The 24059-nt window shown below is 39.6% G+C and overlaps 1 protein-coding gene across 5 annotated transcripts in view; it reads right to left on the bottom strand.

The window, feature by feature from the left end:
* Window positions 1-432: 432 nt before the first annotated feature.
* Window positions 433-24059, bottom strand: part of LOC122837220 (gamma-aminobutyric acid receptor subunit alpha-2-like) — a 37380-nt gene continuing 13753 nt past the window's right edge. For 2 of the 5 annotated variants that reach the window (XM_044127414.1, XM_044127413.1), the window contains exons 5-10: window positions 23436-23656; window positions 20966-21048; window positions 19559-19702; window positions 11423-11575; window positions 6174-6376; window positions 4166-5017 (exon numbers count right to left, since the gene is read on the bottom strand). In XM_044127414.1, coding sequence (XP_043983349.1) covers window positions 4706-5017; window positions 6174-6376; window positions 11423-11575; window positions 19559-19702; window positions 20966-21048; window positions 23436-23656 — 1116 coding nt within the window. In that variant the 3' untranslated portion in view covers window positions 4166-4705. Of the gene's footprint in view, window positions 1890-4165; window positions 5018-6173; window positions 6377-11422; window positions 11576-19558; window positions 19703-20965; window positions 21049-23435; window positions 23657-24059 lie in introns of those variants that run through there. The other 3 variants (XR_006371734.1, XR_006371733.1, XM_044127415.1) reach the window with 3 other exon arrangements.

Here is a 24059-nt window from a genome sequence, read left to right as displayed (position 1 = left end):
CAGTTAGTCCCGCCTACTCAGCCCGTCAGAGGTGGGATAGAAATTGACATCAGTTGCTATGACAACGAAGCTGCCGTGAATAGATTATTGCTTTTCTTCTTCGAGCAAAAATAATAAGCATCTATTAGCCCTACATGCGGCTTGTCATGTTTTTTATTATTTCTTCTTTACAATTAAAGTCTAGAAGCATTGTTCTAGAGAATGCATATTTTCCTTTGTGAGATAATAGAGCAACCCTCTAGAAAACATTTAATTAACAAATTTTTTTATTTATATATTTACGTATTAATTTATTTTCACTGTGCCCCACACATAAAATGATGCTTGGAAATGTTTCTGAACAACATCTGGTAGCAAATAATAAACCAAACAGTGTAGAGCTGGTGATTTTTATTATTATTTATTATTATGATTATTATAATCATTTACTAGATTAGTTGCTGATTATTTGAATAATCCATTCGTCACGATTAATCGTTTCAGTCCTACGTTGTGTGGATTTAGCACAAAATGTCCATGCCTAAAAACAACAAATAAATCAAATGAGTTATTGTAGCGTGACAAAATGTTGAAAAGCTTAAGGGGAGTGAATCATGTAGCAATAAGTGTTTTAAAAATGAACCAGAAATAGCTATATTAGAGTGTTAGAAATGAAAGTTTCCATCAGAATGCTCTTCAAATGTATCAAAAGGACTCTTTTCGCTTGAATGCTGCGATCGGACATTTCCTAAAACCCCCGCAAGGCCGTCAATTATGTGGATTTCTGAGGCATTTCTGTAAGCAGCCACGCAGCGCTGTGCGACCGGCGGGATACTTCCCGTCCATCAGCAGAGATTTCTGTCAGGGCACAATCTCTGGGCAGACAAGCGGGGTCAGCCGTGGACTGAGGAGGAGGCCAGGCTCGAGAAGGAGGTCAGGAAACGAGCCCCGCATTCACAACTCAGTGCCACCGGGGCTTTCTGGCTAAATAATAATGGTTGTTGGCAGCATGGCAGCGCTGGTTGGCAGGATCGACTCCCGCAGAGGAACAAGAGGAGCTGCTCGGCTCATATCCCAGAGAGACAAGGCCGAAATGCTGCTATCAAAATGAAAAAAATTAGGTTAGATGAATAGTCAGAACAACCCAAAATTATTTATTCACTTATTGTTTTTTTAAAACCATTTCATTATGATATCACTGAACCAGAAATATCGACTTGTTTTATCGATAAATCTCTATAAGAACCCAAGAAGCAAGGACTTCAAATATAGCGGGAGTCTAATCTACAGCCGCTGTTTGCCTCCGTGTGGTTGTTGCAGTGCCAACGTCAGCGAAAGCATCACAAAAATAGGAAGAGCTGGAAGAATGTTTTATTAAAAACAACTGTGCACCAAATCAGTCCCCCATCTTCTGAAGAATCGTCTTTACCTGGAATGTTTGAAGTTTCTGCCTGGATGCCAGTGAAAAGGTCGAGCTGTATGTCCTGATATGTGAAATTAATCTGCATGCAAAGTCTGTTCAAATAAGTAAAAGAATAGGGCAAAATTAAATATGTTAAGCTGTAAAGTAAAATCATAGCACTTTATGAGAATATATATGGTTGAATGATTTAAAATGACAGACAAAAATCATCAACAAATGTTCTATATCATACATTTCTGTAATTCATGGAGAATAATTTAATCCTTAAAAAGTGAATGGACACAGACATGGATTTAACTTAATATTCAGTTAATATTAAGTTAAATATTAAACATTGCCAGATGTTTGTGAAGCAGAACAACTGGTAGCGCCTGTTCTGTTTTGATGCTAATGGAAATAAATTACATGACAACCGCGTGTACCTTCTGATTTTCCTCTAAAGCTTGACGGCGTCCTTTCACTTCAGGCCAGAAGCACAAACGATTAGCTGGATGTGAAAGAAAAACAAAACAACAAGAGATATCTGACCTTTTTTCTTTTTTTTTTTTTTTTTTTTACCAGAGTTAAAATTGGGTCTATATGTTTGGATATTTGCGGTATCGCTCTCAGATGTCTAAGGATTTTCTGATTTGTCTTTGGCGAGTCGACGTTGAAATGTGGTGGAAACAGTGAACATATCAGAGGAAGACATCTTGATTGAAGCAACGACGTCGAGCAAATGTCTCTCCCACCACAACAAATCTCAACATCGCTTATGGAGAACACAATTGTTACATTTCAAAAGTTAACATAAAAACAACACACACACACTTTCCTCTACATTTCTGGTCCTTCAGTTGCATCCAGTACACTTTTCTTTTCTACCTCCAGTTCCTCCTTTCGTTTCTTTTTCATGCAAATTGTTTTCCTTTGCTTAATTCAAAAGCAATCAGTCATCTCAAATCCACAATTTTTTTTAAAACTTTTTTCAGTGACTGACAACCGAACTGAAAAAATATTTCACCATGACCTCTCTGTAAGTCACTGTAAGGTTTCAGCTGGCCAGCAGGGGGCGACTCGTCTGACTGTAAACGGAAACAAAACATCGTCTCAGCTAAACCTTTTTTTCAAGGCATTTTTCCATCTCACCATTTTAACTAAACCTACATCATTTACACTAAAAAGAGACAGTGATGTAGATGACTTTGTGATTTTGATGACATTGTGTCTAAATTGAGTATGAAAGACGTTCTGGTCGTCCCTTTTTTTTTTTTTTTTATTTTTTTTTTTACAAATTCATACACTTTCTTCTTTTTAAAGTAGCCACCCTCTTCCATTTTGTATCGACGTTCCATCGATTTGCTTCATTTGCTTTGAAGTTATTCAAATAATGAAGATTAATAATAACAAAAAGACTACAATCTTAGAAGTTATCTGCACATTTTCCTGAACATGTCAAATTTCGCCCTAAATTTATTGATTTTATTCTGTTCTTTGTTTTGGCTATACAACTTCGAGCAACCTCCCACTGGGATTTTTTTTTCCCTTTTTGCTGACAATTCGTTTAAACCTGGAGCAAAATCTCCTCAAGGGATAACAGATTTGTTGGAAAATTGGTATAAAACAGCTTTAAAATAAAAAAATCATTGAGACGTAAAATGACCCCAAACAAAAACAAGGGGGAAAAAAAAGAGATAAACAATAAAACAAAGTGGTGGCAGAGAAATAATGCACTCAACCATTTAAAACAGCAGTGAAAAAGTGGAGTGAAAAGCTGTTGTGTAATGTGGGATGGATCATATCGACCGTATATCAACTTGTAGTTGCCATAGGAGACCCATATAAATATCCATCACTATGGAGATTTCTTTAAGTTATTTTGGTTAGGTCATGGGTCATTTCTGTTAGTTTTTTTGTTTTTTTTACCAGAGTCAACAGAATCCAACTGGGATAAATGCAATAATAGGCGATGGGGTGTGATACAAACTCTGGTGTAAAAACAATAACAGCTAAACATATGGGAGATTTTGGCTCAACCATAATATTTGAACTGCAAAACATAAAATAAATCTCATCTGTTGTAATGACAGGGTAACAGGAGGGTTAAACAATAGCACGTGATTTCAGAATTATGGAGATAAATTGTCAGAAAGCACTCAAATCATGTATGACTTAATGCAGTTGCATATTATTATCTAAAAACTTGTTTTAAACTATTTTCGCATTTGTTTTTGTTCTGATTCCAGTCCGACCTCCAGCTGATAGACATTGTTAACCACAACCATTTTACAGATTATTGAATATTACTTTGAATGGTAGGTTGTCAATGCAGTTCCAAAATGTCCAGCAGCCACGGGTGAATTACAGTCTGGTCAATACAAAACATCTCATGGCACGTGACACCAGTTCATATTCAGAAGAGTCAGCTCAGAATCAAAAATGTCAAAGTACAAAATTATGGAATATGCTGAAAACCGACAGGCTGGAAATGATTTGTTGACATGGAAGAAGGAAGGGATGCAAAAGACATAAAGCCGTTCTCTTAAACATGACCACAGCTGAATGCTAAGGCTGATGCTAATGCTAAACAGTCAGTCAAAAGAGTGCTTCCTAGTGCTCATACTTTCACTTCATACTTTGAATTTCATGCTGGAGTCCCCCTAATTTCTCCTGGTTTTTCTTTAAAAGTACTGCACTGAAATCAAATCTGGCACGTAAAACGCTGGAAAAACACAGCCATTGTTTCTGATACGTGACTGATTCCTTTTTTCAACCTTTTCTCTTTTAAGATTGCTTCAACTGTCTTCTGTCCCAGACTATAATATAAGTTTAAAACAGGAACAGTATTATACAAATGTGAGTTATCTACTTAAAAAAAAAAAAAAGATGTTGTTCAAATAATCATGGCTGGAACCAAAAACATTATTTTCAGTTCCTTCCACTCAAATAAAAAAACAATACTGTGATTTTACCTTTTATAGGTGAACACACTTCATGTATTAGTAAATAAAATGCATGTGTGAATGTCCAGGGTCTTTTCTCCATTTGGTTTGTATGTACAGTGGCCACGTGAAGATTTCCGTAGACATAACTTTTCAGGAAATACTTGATTCAAAGTAACCACACAATGTATCACAATGAAGCCTAAAATATATAAATATACGTACACATTTACAAAAGCCGGGATTCTTCAAAAGTGCTGCAGACGGTGTAGAAAACGGGCGGAGAAAGAGGATCACACTGCAATCCGGGACTGCAAAAAGTATGTGTACCATAGTGGCTGGAGGTATTTGGTTCGACTCTTCCACAGGCCGGAACCCGTCCCTAGTTGGACGGGACCATATCCTTTATAACTGGTTCTCTGTTTAGGTAGGTGGCCCAGTAGACGAGGTTGAAGCCGCCGAAGAGAACCGGGAACATAATCCGCGACAGCCTGTCAATCCTGCTGACGCTGTTGAACGTCTTCTTGGCTTCCGGGGCCTTGCCGTCCGCTCTGGCCTTGCCGGGATCCACGGCGCCGCCTTTGGCGATGGTCGGGAGCGTGCCGGAGTCCTTGCCGACGTTCGGCGCGTAGTTGGCCACCGCTACGGCGTAGGCGTTGTTCTTCTTCATCACAGAAGCCCTCTCTTTCTTCTGCTGACAGACAGAGGGGGATCAGTTTCACCAAGCCTCGCTTTTCATCACGAATTTCCACTGACTGCAAACTGAGTACCTCGGTGGCTGGAGAGCATTTTGAAAGGCCAAAGATGGACGAGGTCAGTCAACGGCGAATTTTGTATGAACACTCATTTTTATAATTTTCAAAAATGGCGAAGAAAAAAAAGGGAGCGTGAGCAGCTACGGACAAAAACAACTTGGTGCTGACACCTAATCTTACATTTACTTTTTCTACAAGAAGAGGAGAATAAAAAGCACTTTGGTTCTTCAACATGTCAAGCCTCTTGATATGCAGTTACATCATTTATAGAGGAAAAAGCCCTTTAATTTTATTTTTGCTATTTTGACATAATTAAGGATTTAAGATGCTAATACTCATTTAAATATATGAAAAATATTTAAGATTTCATACAAAGTGTAAGTTTTAAAGCTTCAGAGCAAACTACAAAAATACTGTACTTCACTTAGTCAGAAATGACCAATCAGAGCCAGGAAAAGGGTGATAGCACTGTCAATTACACTTGTCTGCTCACACTCCCCCTTTCTCTCTGCTACGCTACAGCTTCTCCCCGAATGCTAATGCTAGTTAGCATGACCACCACTGACAATAGCTGATGAGTTGTTTCTCCGCTACTAGTACATTTAGCAGCGCCTACAGGAGATGATTGACAGCACTAAGACCAAACTCCTACAGCTTTAATAAATATGTAAAAGGCTTTTAAATACAGCAGCTTTAATGAATGACACTGACATGTAGCTGCTTTTTGTCTTTCTCATAGTACTTCCTGTTGAAATAAAAATTTGGTTGATGATCAGAAACAGTTAAGTGTGAGAAAAAGGAGGAAACACCAGAAATTAGTAAGGGGGGAACAGCAGTTGGCTCTACCGTCCAATCTCCACAAAAACGGAAAATGAACAGAACATCCTTTAGTCATATTGTCCTAATCCAATGAAGTGTAACCAATGTGCCAAATTGAAAAAAACAAAACAAACCCGGAGAATCAAATGAGAAATTGCCATTATTTCCCTTCCTCTCCAGGAAATGCCTCTGGAGCCACAATCTGCTGCGGTGCAGCGCTAATGAATTCTCTTTGAAAATGGAGGCTGTCGGAACACGCGATTTCTCCTTCATTACCTTCTCACTCACGACACTCTTCCCATCCCAGGCCCAGCCGCGCTTCGTGAAGTAATTGACAGTGGCGAACTCGATCAGAGCGGAGAACACAAAGGCGTAGCAGACGGCGATGAACCAGTCCATGGCGGTGGCGTAGGCGACCTTGGGCAGGGAGTTCCTCGCGCTGATGCTCAGAGTGGTCATGGTGAGGACCGTGGTCACGCCTGGAACAAGACAACAGAACGTTTCAGGATCCACCTGTGATCATTTTCATGTCTCTCTACAGGTTCTTTGCAGCGTAAATGTCTGCCATCTTTATACACGCTGTAAGTTATTGTTTAAATCCAGAAAGTTTCACGCATGGGCCCAACGCTGGAGAGACGATGCTTTTACTTAGCCGTGGTGGAACAAAATGGCAACAAAATGAAACGTGGAGGTGTCGGTATTGTTAAGTTAGTGCAAAGGGAAAATGGCGCAGAAAACCCGTTGAAGAATAACTCAAAACCACTCCTATTCTCCCATTTTCTCGCTCTCTGTTGTTGGCTACAGAGACCCGTTGCCATAGCAACAGACTGACAACAGATCCACTAGTGCACTGCTGCAGGAACAGTGATGTCATGGGGACAAAGATCATGACATCACTCATGACATAGTGATGTCATAGACAATGACTTTGACATAGTCAGTGACCCTGTCTGTGTCAAAGTCATTGAGCTCCAAGCGTTCTAAGGTAGGATTGCTTTCTGTGATTATACGTTTGTAAAAGGATTGCTATCCAAAAACAAGACGAAAATGAGACGTTCAATACAAGAATGGCAGACAATGGAGGATGGATTAACTGACGATGATCCTCAATCCCAAAAGAACCTCATGAAAAATGGGGATGAAAGAGCCAGAGACACGACACGGCGATCCACACTGCCAGAGGACAACCAGACAGAAAACTCTCCGTCCAAGGAGAGAGTCCAACAAGCTGAAAAAGATTTACGGAAACAACAACAGAACACATATCAGCTGAAGAAGGAAATTAAATTGCTGGAGGTTAAAAATTTTAAACTTTCCAACAACTTTAAAGGGATTTCCGCTAAATTTCTGGAAAGTGTAACTAGGATTGAGGAACTAGAAGGTCAGTTAAAAAACATGGAACAAGCTCTTGCAGAGAAGACACATTCTCTCATGGCTGAAACTGCACGGAGGCGCGACTTGTCTGAGAAAGTGGCAGGACTGAAAGTGTACAGAGATCGAGCCCTTGATGCAGAGAAACTGGTGAAAGAGCTTAAAGACGACAACCAAAGATTGAAAATACAGCTAGATGCATCTCAGCTAAAAGCAACCACATCTAGAAATGAATCAGAGAGCCTGAAAGCTGAGCTTAAAATGCAGTCTGATATAATGAAAACTAAGGAGAACACAATTGACAATTTTAAGCTTGTCTTGGATGCAAAGGAAAAGATAATTGATGCTCAGAAGGAGGAGATTAAGAAACAACGCAAAGTTGCACAAGAGACAGAAATGGAGGCAAAAAGAAATCGCCAGAATGAGGAAACTTCAATGAAGCGACTAAAACACAAAGATGACGAAAATCTGAGCCTACGAAAGGAAATTACGTCACTTCACAAGTCTTTGATTGATTTTGAGAGGAAGATGTCCAAACAAGAGTCGAAATACCAAGTCCTCCAGGAGAAATGTGAACGTGCTCAAACAGAAAAAGCAAACCTACAGAAAAAATATCAAAAACTAAAAACTTCTGCAGCAAATCTTGAGAAAGAGATTGTTGAAACCCAGACACTCCTGGAAAAGTCCAAGCAAGAGACTCAATTTTTTAAGCATCAGGTGGAGCAGGTCAAGATAAAGCTGGTTGACACGACAGACAACAGCAAGGAAAATAAGATCAAATTTGAGAAGGACCTCCTGCGTACACGGGAAGATTACATGAAACTGAGAACGCAGAGAGAAGACGCTCTGACCAAAAACAGAAGAGCTGCAGAAGTACTTCTCAGCAATAACAGAAAAATTGGAATACAGGCCGACATCATTCGTGAACAGGAATGCAAGATCGTAGAACTAACTAAGGAAGTTCTGCGACTCCATGCGAATGAGCAGAAATTCAAAATGGTTAAAGAAACGTATTCCAAGGTGCAAAGGCTGGGGCTAAATGAAGAGAATGGAGATATTATACTTCTCCCAGACACGGACAAGAAAACGGGAAAACTCACAATGCTTCGCACTGAGAACCGCAGATTGTCCACAAAACTGAAGGAGAAAGTGACAGAAATTGAAAATCTAAAGCTTGAGGAGGCGAATCTCCAGAATGTGATGAAGTGTCTCAAGTCTAAGTTAGACCATGTGCCGGAAGATGTAATGCTTCAAGTTCAGGAGAGTCAGACCACCATCAAAGCTCTTAGAAGGCAGAAAAAAGCACTAGAGGCAGAGGTAACAACATATCTCACTAAAATTAAAATGCAAGAGCTCAACATCAGTGAGTTGAGAAATAAAATAGCAGAGATCTCATTTTCAAAGAAAGGTAAACTTCCACCAGTTCAGTCACAAAATATCAGACTGAAACCTGAGGACTCAGACACAAAGTCTACGACTAAACCCCGAAACACTGGTTTTCTTCCGCCTCTTCTAATCAATTCATTTGAAAATGCAAAGATGTAGGCAGGATCTCAGAGTTTGAGGGAGGGTCCTCCAGGACATGTGGGAAGAAAGTGGGAAGATTTTTGACAGAGGGAGAATTTTATTGATTTTTCAGGAGGGGTGGTCGACCTTCATTATTTGGGGTGGGTCCTGCAGGACATATCAGGTTTTATGGGTAGATTTTGGTCAGGGGGACCATTGTATTGACATTTAAAGAGTGTGGTCAATGCTTAGTGTTGGGGTGGGGGTCCTGCAGGATATTTGGGGTCCAATTGGACAATGTGGGTAGATTTTGGTAAGGGGGAGAATTTTATTAACTTTTCAAGAGGGGTGGTCGACCCTCATTATTTGGGGTGGGTCCTGCAGGACATTTCAGGTTTTAAGGGTAGATTTTGGTCAGGGGGAACATTGTATTGACATTTAAAGAGTGTGGTCAATGCTTAGTCTTGGGGTGGGGGTCCTGCAGGATATGTTGGGGTCAAATTGCTTCTCATTGAATTCAATTGGAAAGTCTGTCCAAACTTTTTGTCTGTACTGTATATATACGTCATATAAGCATAGCTTATAAATCCATGCTATGCTTATATATATGCTACATATGCTACATATATGCTACATATATGCTACATATGATAGCATATATGTAGCATATATGGCATATATATGCTACATATGATAGCATATGTAGCATATATGCAGCATATGTAACATATGCTACATATGATAGCATATGTATATGTAGCATATATGTAGCATATATATGCTACATATGATAGCATATATGGCATATATATGCTACATATGATAGCATATATGCAGCATATGTAGCATATATGTTGCATATATGTTGCATATACATATATGCTATCATATATATGTATATGCTACATATATGTAGCATATGTATATGCTACATATATGTTGCATATACATATATGCTATCATATATATGCTACATATATGTAGCATATGTAGCATATATGTAGCATACACATATGCTACATATATGTAGCATACACATATGCTACATATATGTAGCATACACATATGCTACATATATGTAGCATATACATATGCTACATATATGTAGCATATACATATGCTACATATGTATATGTAGCATATGTAGCATGTAGCATATGTATATGCTACATATGTATATGTGCTACATATGCTACATATGCATATATAGCATATGTAGCATGTAGCATATGTAGCATATGTATATGCTACATATGTATATGTGCTACATATGCTACATATGCATATATATGCTATATCTGCAACATATGCTACATATGCATATATACGCTATATGTGCTACATATAGCGTATATATGTAGCATATATGCATATATGTAGCATATATGCTACATATATGCTACATATATGCTACATATATGCTACATATATGCTACATATATGTAGCATATGTAGCATATATGTAGCATATACATATGCTACATATGCTATCATATATATGCTACATATAGCTACATATATATATACATAGTGTATATGTAGCTACATATAAGCTACATATATGTAGCTTATATATATGCTACATATGATAGCTTATAGATAGCTTATATATATATGAGCTATCATATGTAGCATATATATATAAGCATAGGATATATAAACATAGCATATATGAGCTATGCTTATATATGCTAGTGACTTCTACAGCACAGACACTCAAAAATGGCATATTATTTGCAGATAATTAATTTGTTTTCAAAATATTTTTTTAGACCAATTAGGTGAAATTGGATAATTTCCACGGCACACCTGACGATCACTCACGGCACACTAGTTGAAAAACACTGCACTAGTGTATCAGGATTAAACATCAAAAACCACACAAACATTTTCCACACAAAGAACAGAACATTCAGTCTGTCAGAGCATCATGTTTTCAAGCTTGATGCCTATTTTGGAATTATTAATAAGTGACCATTTGAACACTGGGAGAGTGAATTAGCTCATTTAATCTCCTGCTCTACTGATGATCTGTCAGAGAGTCGGTGTGTGGTTGCCTTTTTTGATTTTTAACTGAACTGAAACACATTGAATTCCACAGCACATCCACACGTTAAGATTTTCAAAGTCAAGCTAGCGTAACTGACCTACTTCCTCCCTCAATATTTTTAAATTAAAAACGTTTTCTTGACTTTTAGGATGTCGTACCTCGTTATCTAGTTGTTGTAGTGTTCAAAATTAGTAGCAAAGCATTGCGTCTCTTTTTATTTTATGTATCATGCCTACATTTAAGATTTAGTGCGTTATTTTGGCGACTTGACAGCTGAAACCAATGGAAGTCATCATCAGCGAGCAGCTTTTTCCTCTCAAGCAGGGAGCTGGAGGGCGGGATCCTGTGCCCATGACAACATGCCGCAATGTCTATAGACGAAAGTTCTGACCCGTCTTAGCCAACTAACATGAGCTCTCTGTTCAGTCCATTAGCAGCTGGTCTCTTATATCCAATTTCCGTAAACTGTAATGGCTTTGAGACAGAATCATCATGCCATTGGTGTTAAATTACCTTCATCCAATTAGAGGTGAGAACATTCTAGTAAGGTCTGGAAGGCAGGAAAATAGAAAAGTCGATGCAGAACAACTCCACGTACCAAACACAGTCCTAGCAGGGACCGATTCTCTGTTTAGCCAGAATGACACCTGGGACAGGATGACTGTCATGATGCAGGGGAGGTACGTTTGAATGACAAAGTAACCAATCTTCCTCTTTAGGTGGAAATGAGCCGTCATCACTGTGTATTCACCTGCAAAAAAGAAGACAAGGACAATGTCAAAATAATACAAGAAAGAAAACATCTTCACTGGTGTATAAACCCTGCCAGAAATCCATTTGGTTTATGTAGGTTTTCATAGTTCCTATTAATGTCCAGGTTTGGTTTAGTCAAGTCAAGTTTATCTGTAAAGCACATTTCAGTAACAAGGCAGTTCAAGTAGCTTTGAATCATAAAAACATCATCCAGCCACTGATTATGAAACAAGCAATAAACATTACATTTTGTCAAACGCCATCTTCAAAAATCACATCCAACATGTTGATCAATGCTCCACTAACCAAAAGCAGCTGTAAGCAGGTGGGTTTTAAGCTTTGGTTTGAAGGAACTCATTTCTGTTACAAATGAGAGTAAATCTTTGCCTCGATTCTGCTAAAGTCGAATAAACACAATTTTCCAGTTGCAGTGTTTCGATTCCAGAAGAAATTAAACTAAAATCACACATGAATAAGAGTAAGCACATGTTACGAGACAAGTCTAACAATCATGGCGGCGACGGATGTAAACGGTTACATGAGATTATATTTATAATCCAGCCATGGCGCTAGTGCTCATCATCCATCAGCCAATCAGAGGAGACTTCTGTGTCTTACTCAACACGGCTTTCTGGGAAATAGTAGTTGGCGATTTTAAGTGGATTCAACACGCTGAGATGGCACAGAGCTTTTTTGAACTGAGCTCTTTTGGAGCCAGCTGCTCATTGGTCTGAAAAAACCAACAACAAACCATCATCCTCCTACTACTTCCTGTTGTCTTGTTTGACGTTTTCATCAGTAGTAACATCCGGTTGTTGATCATGTGACTCAAAAGAGTTTCCACTGCAGTTTTGCGAAATACATGTATTACGACACGGCTGAAGAAACACCTCATCCTAAGAAAAAAAAAACCTTTAATGAAGGTTTTTCTAAATTGGTGTGTTTCCATTATGCAAATTTATTTTTGCACTTTCAATTTGCACAATTTTATGGTGAATGGAAACACAGACAGTAGTCTGGACGTTTGTTCCAGATTCTGGTGTTAAATTATAGCTAATACACAATTTGTGCCTGACACCCAATGAGTGCTCGAGATAGGCATCATCTCATGTAGACTTGCTATTTACAGTAATTTAATAAATTATAGCCTGTTCTGCTAATAAAGATTAGAAATAAAGACACCTCTGTGTTTTCTTAGCAGCACAGTCGAATGTCTGACAGGAGCATGAAACTGTGTCAGAGCTGCACTGACAGGCAGGCTTTCCAAATGGAAGAGATCTCAAAGACCAGCCAAGATTAGCAATGAGGAGAAAAAGATGCGTTACCCGTGGCAACAGAGCAGAGAAACATAGCTCATTTGTTGCGATTTGGAAATGAGGGCCTTGATACAGCCATCCATTTGGCATGAAGGAAGTCCTTTTCAGCAATGTGAACGCCGGGGGAGGGAGGGTGTCAACGTCTTCTTTTCGTTCCCTCTTCTTTTTGGTATAAAAGCCGCGGTATTGGTTGTGTTTCTGCTGGAGCTAATTCTCTTTGTCACCATTCCACAGCCACACACAGATGCTCAGTACCCAACGGAGAGCTCTACGTCTTGTGTAATTTCATTTGCATGCCAGTCCCCGTGCCTCGGCATGTTGATAGGGGGAGGTGTACGAGCCGCGCGCTAGAAGAGGCCGAGTTTCCTTCGCAGCAACCTACGACGGTTTCATCCAGAGGGAAGTTAACGACTGGATCCCACAGAAAGTAGTCCCACAAGCCAAAGCACGCTCAGATCCCTGATACCAGCAGGGATCTGGTGGTATCAGATCCCTGATACCAGCAGGGGCTACTTTAGGAATCACAAGGGGTTGTATGGCGCTTAAGATGCACACACTGATTTAATTTCTTACAAATAATGCTACTAAATAGACAAAAACAAAACCTTATCTGTTTCAAATAAAGTAGGAAAAAAATAATCATAGCGACATTTCTACGTTTTTAAGATGCCAGAACGACCAGAGGTTTTCTGGCTATATGGAGGACAGATTAACATTGTGTTTCCCCTCCTCCACTTGTTGCTGTACCCTTCTGTCCCTCATCAGAAAAAGATAAGTTCAGCCGTTTGGAAACATTTCAAAATTATGAAAGTTATAATAAACTAAATTAACTTTCAAGAGTGGAAAATGTTTTTTATTTTTTTAAAAGAAATACTATTGTCTACCCACTTTCACCATGAGGTTCTTAACTTCGTTAAATAATGCCGTCCTCCTCCCTATTTGGTCACATGATCAGTGTTTTTCGCCATGTGTAGTGTTCAATAAAGTTCAAAATACAACAACAACAACAAAGAAATTAGCTGAGCTTACAACACTGTTTGACCACCAGCGTCAATAGGAATGTGCCTTATTGAACGGAAATAGGTTTGTTTCCAAAGTGCCAACACACAACACTTGTTGTGAATTGGCGCTAAATAGAAAAATTGAATTGTATTTAATTGAGCTGCACTTCGGTTAGGAATTTGGACAGATCACTGAAACACATCAGCAACAAGGCTGATTCTCTGATAATAACATTTATTTGATGAAGCTGAAGTGTGACGAAAAGGGAAAAACCAGAAGAAATCTGTATGCGTGTCGGACAACATTATTGTCGTCAGGTTTGCAAAGCCAATCAAGTGCCCAGATAGAAAAAAGTAGATTTTAAGACCAAGCAGAAACAAGTGAGTCGTGTTGTAACGGCTTCGTCTTGCCTGGCTGGACGGTACAGATGCAGCAGGATGTCCGTTCATGTCAGGTCTCAGAGCGGCTTCGTTAGCGCCCAATGACCTAGTTTGTTAGCACGCTGCACAACAACACTGACACAAGAGCGATGAATGATTAATGTGGAGCCAGACAATCAGATAATGTGGAGAGGCCAGTTAGACGAGAGAAACAGCGACTGGCAGCATTCTGCCTTCCACTGACGCACCAAACGCCACTTAACCCAGATAGGAGCGTGGAGTGACGATGGCAAATTGTTGCTCAGTGAAACTGCAGCAGGGATTCCCCTGATAATGGGATTCACTCACTGGGTGGGGAATACATACTGGGAAAGGTCATCTAATGGGAGATGTTGGTGGAGCTCTTGGTTCAGAAACATGCAGAAAATAAATCCAGAATATTTCTACAGTACAGACCGAACATAGCAGAGAGCTATATGTAAATTAATTACTGTCATTTTATAAGGAAGGAAGGAAGGAAAGAAGGAAGGAAGCTCTGCAGACTGCCCACTATTCCCTCAAGAGTTCAGCCTGGCGGCCGTGCGGTTCTGATCAATGTCCGCCGCCAGGGACCAACTCCTCAGAGTCTTTCATAACCATCAGGCGTAAATCCGACTTTAAGCGTTTCAATCTCATCTGGTTGTCTTCAAAACACAACCATTTCCAGAATTTTTAAAGTCTGTGTTTCATTTAAGCACCTCATCTAATCGACAATACTTCAAGGAATACATGGCAGCAGCTTCTCTAAGTAGGAACAACAACAGCATGGAAATGGAGGCTGTGTAGCATGTGTTTGTCCTGCTGGAACTATGACCAACTTTTTATCTTCTGTGGCGTCAGATTGAGCAAACTGGAGACCTGTTACAGAAATATGTGCACTAGAACAAGATCTTCACATGGTGCTACAGGTTGCAGTTAGGCCCTCTGTATATTTTGTGTTCTGGTAATGCAGAAGTTGTCAATTTTCCTTCACAAGGAGTGAAAAAGCTAAGATTGTATAAATTTGGAGGACAAAGTGAAGTTTTGTTAGGAGTTTTGCAGTGTATGTTGGGCCACATTCACAAAGTTTTGACCATTTTTTTTGAGAAAATTTCTCAAGCGAAATTCTGACCATTAATAAACTACTCTACAGAACCCCGCTTCAAAAAGTGCTATTAAGCCTCTTCTAACCTGTCACATACATCTTCAGACCAGCCCTCAGTTAAAGTGAGGGCTGGAAAATAAACCCATAACAATACCAATCTATTATAACTGATATAATGTTCAATAATTTCACTAAATCCAGAAGCATCCTGGGGGATGTAGGCGGAGGAAAGACTGTAGCCACTAATCTCTCCTGTCTAGCAAAGCCAGGTTGTTGGCATCAACTGTGTCTCTCGCTCTATGGTTACCTAGCAACAACGTGTTGAGTAACTTGCGCAGCAGCAGTTTCATGTTTTGACACCGTGCCTCACGGCCGCTAAAAAAATTCAAAACAACGGCGTGGAGTGAAAGGAGAAAATGAGAACAACTTCTCCAGAGGAAATTATGGCTAAAACAAGGTCATGTCACCAGCTTGGCAGTATTTCAGATAATTATTGATATCGACTGACATGTAACAATTATATTGTGTTACGATATTCGGACACACAAGCTCTTCATCACTCAGCCTTGAGCTTGAGTGATGAAGAGCTTCTGATATCTTCGTGTCTTCTGAAACTTTTCTCACCATCTGTGGAGTGCTGTGCTACAACTTTATCATTAGTTCACACACATTTTTGTTTTCCATGGCAACGTGCGCTGTTACCATAGCAACACACCTTGAATCTGGTTTATCTGTCAGGTGAATTTTGCGACCCCTCAGGGCTTCCCTCTCCAGTCGCCGCTCTTACCACCCCCTCCAGCCTCCACTCCGTTTTTTTTGTTGTTGTCACAAAGTAACGCGACACGTCTGCTTTGACCCTGTTCTGCTAGCCGTTTACGGCGGCGCGGGGCGTCCCGACCTCACCCACAGCCGTCACGCCTACACTGCACTGATGCGGCGGCCTACTTGACACGTTTTGTGTTCCTCGCTGCCTCCACCTGCTCCAGCTCTGCTGCTGTTTATGCATTCCCCCCAGAGGGCATTTATTTCTGAGTTAATAACCACTGAGAGGTTGTTTAGCGCGGTGCCCTGTATGATATCTATCACTGTGCTGCGTGTGACTCCATATTGCCACAGCGGAGGGCCTTGTCAAGACAGCCAGTTATAATGCAGTCAATTGATATTAATGCTTTTTAAGCAACAGGAGATGAATTAAAACTGTGGAGAACTCTCAAGACTTGTAAAGGTATTCATAGGCCTTACATTTTTTTTCCCACATTGTGTCATACTATGACACCATTGGATTTAATCAGACAAAGTTTATTATTGCATATTGTAAAGGAGATATAAAGGGAAATCATTTTTAAAAATTAGAATCTGAAAAGTGTGGCACAAATATGTAAGACTCACCTAACCTAAATTGTCAGGGTTAGAACTGAAGCGATTAATCGGATCAATCGATTATTGAAATAAGCGTCAACTAATTTAGCAATTGATTAATTGCCAAATTAATCAATTCAGTGGAGTATACAGACTCAAAGAAAGGCGATTTTATGAAAGAACAATGTATTCAGAGCAGTAATTAAGTCAAAACTGGATAAAATAAATATATATATATATGCATTTTACATTTAAGATAAACAAAACACTTATATGTTCTACCCAAAACTCCCGAGGTGGCAGACAGACATCACCCGGTTCAAATTCTGTGAATTAAATGTTAGTATGCCTTTAATCCAGTAATTAATCATTTAATTGAAATAAATAGTCAGCAAATCATCCAAACAGTGCATTGATATTAAGTCATGCAGACGGGGCTGAGCTTCTCACACGTTGATATTAGAAGTATTTCTTTTAGCTGCACTTTAGCAACAAGTGATCAGATGTTCGCTAAAGGAATGCTAAGTTATTGCATTTTAGGCAATAAGATGTTTATTATCTAAATTAAGAAGAGAAATTGAATTATGTATTTCCACCTTTTAATGCATTTCTAATAAATGAAAAATCTGCAGAATGCAGCAATTTAAAAAAATCTGGTTAATCGATGGAATAATCAATTACTAAAATAATCACTAGCTGCCGCCGCAGTCGGGTTGTTTACTCATTAAATGATTTCTGAAAGTGATTAAATGCACAGGGGGCTAAATATAGATGAGTTTCACATTTTGATTCAGAAAATCTTTTTTATATTCCACGTTTTTCTTTTTCTCTTTTTTTTTGCAGTTGTGTGCCACTTCTAGTTGGTCTATCACTTGAAATTCCCAAAAATAAAATTTGGTTTGTAAAGTAAACGTCTCATAACAGCTGTCCAGCACAGTGGCGAAGAGGCGGCGGTTTTTTTGTTCAGCATCTGGACACAATGCGATCATCGGTTTGACGACAAACTCATATTTACACCAAAAGTAAGACGCAATCAAATGTGAGGTCATATTAAGCTGAAGCCCAGACTCCAGCTGTGCTGAATTAAACGTATTAATCATTACAGATGAGTTGGAAACTGAACCAGTGTGACGTTGCATAATGTACGCTGTGTGCCGTCGTCAAAGATAAAAATGGTCGGGCGTGATTTCAGAGCGACTGATGTTTCCGAGTGGCCGCTGCAGAAAACATCACAGGCTGGTCTGGTTGTTGCTGAAGAATCCCACTCACTCTACAGCACCTAAATCATCGGTCAGGTTTACTTCTTCATGGCTCACAAGCAGCATTTTATCTGATCTTCCAGTCTGTCTCAACATGATATCTCTTTCTTTTCCCCCCCCACACATACACAGTAACATATAGATGCATGCTACCTCAAGCTCTGCCCCCATTTCTTGTCATCTGTGTTAGCATGCTTGCGTGAAATGTTGCTTCTATTTTTAGCCGTCATTTTCAGGGGTTTCTTTTAACGGTGTAGCCTATTTTCTGGAGCATTTGTTTTCTTGGTTTTCTGTCTTTTCTAAAGCTGGGACTTGACAAGTGATTTTCTTAAATCATGTATTGTTCTCGTTTCATTCAGGCACCAAGAAGCAAAGGGAGGGCTTCTATTCGGCGCAGCCAGATGTCTCTTGGATTTCATGTAACCGAGCAGGTTGCACGTGAGATCTGAGGCGAAATAGAAAGCAATCACATTCTGGGAGGCGAGATAACTTTTATTGGGCTTGATTGGAGTCGTAATTAACCCTAAATGAAATGTAAAGCAGGGCACAGCAGTGTTAAGAGCATCTTTGTTAACCATAAAACAACAGTATTTAGCTTTTTGCGTATTTTCATGTAGATATCTGAACTGCACGCCATAAGTTTGTATGTGGCCCTCTGGACTCTGCAATCTTTACAATCAAAAGAGTCAATTTTGCCCTCAGTCTGGTGAAGTGAAACTTGTTTAGAGCCATAAATGATACAAGACCATTTGGGAACATTTTGACAGAATTTTGTTGTCATTTTCAAAAGACCAATGTTTGATTTTGGGGTTTTTTTCTTAAAGATTTTGTTGGCTCTAGTGGCCTTTATTTGAAAGTAGTTTGACAGAAAAGAGCGTAATGAGAGAGGGAGAAGACATACGGCAAATGTCACCAGGCTGGGAATCGAACCTGTGACCACTGTCACGAGGGATAAGGCCTCACTACGTGGGTCAGGCTTTGCCCTTACGCCACCACAGCACCCCGGTGTTTGATATTTATGTCTTAAAATAAATAAAAACCTGAAACTTTGCACAAAAAAAAGACAGATACATTTCTTTCTGTGTGATGTTGACATTTGTGAAAAATTCTGCAAAAACAAAACAAACAAAAAAAACCCCACAGTTTAAAACCTAAAGACCGAATTACATCTAATAAACGCTTTTCAACAACAAAAGAGGAACAACCTGCATTGCCATCACAATAACATTTTAAACATTAGTCGGCTCCGTCTTTAACTATTATTTCATCAATTAAATCACAGCAGTTTTTATCTGTGTTCTGCCAAATTACATGAGTGTGAAAAGATGTTCCATATTAATTAACTTTAAGAATTACTCATCAAATGCAGAACCAGCTATTGATTCTTATTTTTTGTTACTGGGTAGTTTTATCAATGCATTCTGCATCAACCGGCTTTGGACATCCATGATCTTGATGTGGCCCAAAATGAAAATGAGCCCGACGCCCCCTGCTGTGATGAGTTTGCATTTAGGCGTCTGCTGGAGTCCCATCGGCTCTTACCTGTGCTCGATTTGATGCGTTCCTGTCCAACAGTTTGACCAAGCAGGTCGTACTGGTTCAGGCGGGAGCTCTCCTCTTCCACCACCACCGAGTCGGAAGCATTTCGGGTCCAAGCGTAAGTCACCTCTGAGGTTGTGTAGGCGTCTGAAAAAAGGGAGGAGGATAAACCCAAAGGGGAATAATCCTGAGGCGGTTACAGATATCAATTACTTTTCCTTTTCCAGTGACCCAAATGAAGCATCCCTGCTACTGTGTATTTAAAGGGGCAGTATGATGTAAAATCACCAATTTTGAGCTTTACGTCACGTTATAATGTTATCCCCTCATCTAAAACATGCCTGTAGTATTGCTTTGATTCTGTCATGCATGTCCGAGAAATCACCACGGCAACCATTTAGCTGAGCAAAACTCTTTGTGGGATCTAGCCTCGCCTTTGAGGATGAAGCTCCTCCTCACAGCTGCAGTTTTCAAGCTTCCACCCCCTCCCTCAGCTCCTTCAGACTAGCCAGCAGCAATTAGCAAACACCTGGTGGTACTCTGTGTCTGCTGAGCTCATTATAGAAGCTACTTCTCAGTGAAACGCTGGTAAAAACCATTACCATTAAAGGGTTAATAATAGATGTTGAGATGACTTCCTGAAGGCGGAGTTTCATAAAGAGCCAGAGCTTCTTAAAGAGACAAAGGCCCAATTTTCATAAGGCGTCATTTCCAAAGTCAAATTTCTTTTAAGTCAAATTGAATATATATATAGAATGTTACTGAAGGTAACAAAGTTACTTTCTTGAGCAATAAAATGGCGCTATGTGCCTGGAAAACATAATACTGCCCCTTTGAAGCATAAGCTTTGAATCAAAGCCCTGTTGACGTTTTCTGTTCTTGTTTGACTGCGTTAAGAAAACGCGATAAAACACTTTTTACTGCAAGTCTTCACATGAATGCTAATCGTGTATTTCATTTACTCGAGACGTCAAGGCAGTTCAGACACGACCTACTGAGTTCTGATGTCTGATAATGGCTAATTATTAATCTCCACTTTTCCTGTGACCAGCTTCACAGCTTTAAGCAAAAAATTTAAATAAATAAAAAAAAAAATAAAAATCAGTCATCCAAATGTAAAGAAGCCACAGCACCTAATGAAAGACCTCAGCTCTCCAAAGAAAATATTTGGATGATTTTAGCAGAAAATAACAGCATTTTCCCTGTCGATGCTATTATGTTTAACCTTTTAACGCTGGTGCATTTTGCTGTTGCTATTTGTAGGGTCACTGCCAGCTGAGCCGTGCATTTTAGGTTCACTAGGTACTCAGGCCGCTCTTGCACCGGAGAACCAGTGAGGTGCATGGCAGACAAAAGGATTGCATCTTAGTTGCAGTTGCCTCAGGCTCTATCATCATGAGAGTTACTCACAGCTGCCAAATTTTAGAGGACAGGAGTGAAAGTCCATGGGGAAATCCTCCAGATGCATTGGGCACTCGGCATGCACTGTTAACCTGCATCCAATTCACAGGTTAACGTTAGCGAGAATTTGCAAATGCATGAAAAGTAAACAGCACAGGTTATACACAAACAAATAATGGAAAAAAAGAGAAAGAAATGAAACTAAAAAAGCCGCATGCACCATTCAAGACGCTAAACATTTCCAGTGCCTTGAATTGGAAATAATTTGTCTGCGTTTTAACCAGCAGAGCACAGTAAACAAGAGGCTAAACTCTCTGCTCTCTGCTGTCTTTAGCCTATAGCAAAAGACATGACGATACAGAGCTAAAACAGGATATTTTTATTCTCTGTGACTCACTGGTTGACTAAACATGTCCTGTTTTAGGTCAGCTAGAATTATTTAAGAATTGTTTTATTGCTTCAACTAGTTAGCTAGCTAGCTAACAGAGCTAGCTTAGTCTCAAATTTGAACTGCTGCTAATTGCTAAAGGCCTATGACTTGTGTTTAACTTTGCTTTCTAAGGTCTGATGACTGTTGAACCGTTGCTTTATGCTATGCTGTATTTTTTGTGTGTGTCTTTATAGTCTCTGCCACTCTGAGGATTTCTGGAGCTACGAAAGATAAAAAGCAGTCAGTTCTCACAGCTTCTTGTCAGGAAGCGAGTTCTCACAGTCTATCTTGTAAATAGTTCTGCACTTCTGTCCTTGACTATAAAAGACATTTCCTATGTTTGTGGGTCGGAGCTTAGTCTCCGTCTTTGCTCTCATCTTGTTTAATAAACCTGACTAGTGTGATTTTCCCATAATGCCTGGCTCTCATGGCTAGATTTTAAGATTGTCAGTTGATTTTCAAAACCTGCGAAAGCCCCCACCTATGACAAAACCAAAAAAACCATCACAGTTATAACAGGTGTGGTCCTACACTGCGTGGTGTCGAGCTACACGGTAAATACAGCAAACCACACACGGACAGATGTCCAATTACCCTGAATCATCACGATAACTGGATCGTCCTTAAGAAGATTGGAAGGGAAAACAATGAGCATTAGCAGTGGATAATCTTACTTTTCCTCTGCAGAACAAAGAGTAAAAAGACCTTTTGTGGTTTATAAGCAGGGTTGGTTTTCCAAGCATAAATGTTTATTTTCCACCAAACCAGATCTAAACCTGTTCTAATGCTTTGCTAGGAACCGATCTGCAACTCTCGGGTCTTTTTTGGTTTATTCATTGGCTGGATACACTAAGTTACAGTTTTGATTTTCTTTTGTTGAACAAATACGAACCGGAAGAAACTCTGGCCTGCCAGAGCTGAGAGTTGTTAAGAGATTGGGTTGATAGTAATGCTTTATTGAGCCTGACAAACAAACCAGATTTCTGTGTATTTAGTGAAGTCAAAATGTTCAAAACAAATGAAGGCCTGCACATGCATCACAAGAACAGAGAAATGAGTCATTTTGCCTGAGGTGGAGAGAACAAAAACAGAGTTCTTTAAGAATAAGACATTTTATACTTCAGAAGAACTGGTGCTGAACTTTAGGAATGTTCTTATAGATTTATCTTCCAATGTACCATTTGTCATTGTAGTGATCACTAGAATGATGGTTCTCACACCCCACACCTGGATAACGTTTTGGCCAGAATGTGCGTCAAGAACAAGCTGCAGGAACAGAAAATCATTTTCTTTGAGACGATACATTTCCCCATTCTCTGTAGAGAAAGTGGGTATAAACCATGATTTCAGTCCTCCGACTTTAAGACAAAAACAATTTTAAAAACCTTGTTTGTGTTCAGCACTATTCCTAATTACTGAAACTATATTTACCTTACTGAAAAACAATTACTTCATTAACGCATCTTTAAATTCAACTAATATTCTTACACAGATCTTAAAAAGTTATTTTATTTATGTAACTGAAATCTGCAGATTAATGAAGGCTGAATAGAGACTATGATAATACCAACTCATTGTATCTGTTCTTCTTCTGTTGCATGTTTTGAAGTGAATGTGAGTCCCAAACGTCAGCCGTGTTGACCTTTGATCTTAATTTAAAGATTATTTCATCTGATATTGTGATTAAATTCTTGGTCTTCTTGAGTATTGATCAGAAATGGAGGCTGGTGTTTTTGTGCAGATTTTTTCACAAGCAAACAGTTTTAGTTGAGTGAAACATTTCTAAAGTTCAGCTATATGACGACAATGGTTTGGATTTAAATAGTGGGGTTTAATGTAACAGAGAGAAAACCCAACAATTATTAAAGGAGACATTTTCAGTGATATAATAACGTGACGATGCGGTGCAGAAACCCCAACAATTTATTTCGCAGTGTTTTTATAATTCAGAACCAGAACCAGCCCCGGTTTAGCACAGGAATCTTCCAGAAAAAGCCTAAAAGTGGCGTTTGACGTTTTGTTTGAACATGAAGGTGTAATTGTTTTTACCTCATGGTGTAGAGCAGAGTCCCGTCGTCTTTGATCCGTAACAGTTTGTTGGGCATGGTCATGTTGTGCGCCACAGACTTTTTGCCATTGTGAAAGAAGGTATCAGGAGTCCAGATCTTACTCGCCATCAGGTTGTTCAAGGGCAAAATGTTCATCGGCCCGTGAAACGTCAACCTCTCATCCCTCCAGCTTTGCCGGAAGAAAACGTCTATAGTGTACTCCTGAGGATGGGGGAAGTGAATTGGTGAAAAAGTGATATTCCTGGTTTTTTTCCCTCCCCTTTCTACTCCTGTGTGAAAACAAAAAACCCTTCCCTGCTAAATATAGCAGAGGAAAACAGTGCACAAGTCCACTCATGATTTATGGATGTCTACTAGCAGCATCTTCACAACTGACTTCATCTGCCACTTTAAAACCTTTCCCTCCTTCACAAAAGATCCATTAAGGTGCGGCCTGCGCTCTCCGTCTTATTCCCTGGGTTGGTGTTTTCCCAGCTTGTGAGGACAGAGCAAACCCCCCCGACGTAAAACCCAGAGCTGTCAGAAGGAACCGCACACACCGTGAAATGAGAGTATGTGTGAGATTCACAACCAAGAGTGGGAGTGAGAGATACAGAAATGTTTG

Source organism: Gambusia affinis, linkage group LG09 (genome assembly GCF_019740435.1).
Source record: "Gambusia affinis linkage group LG09, SWU_Gaff_1.0, whole genome shotgun sequence".
In the NCBI taxonomy this organism is placed as follows: domain Eukaryota; kingdom Metazoa; phylum Chordata; class Actinopteri; order Cyprinodontiformes; family Poeciliidae; genus Gambusia; species Gambusia affinis.
The sequence above is the reverse complement of the archived record's forward strand: the minus strand, read 5'-3'. Positions and strand labels throughout refer to the sequence as shown.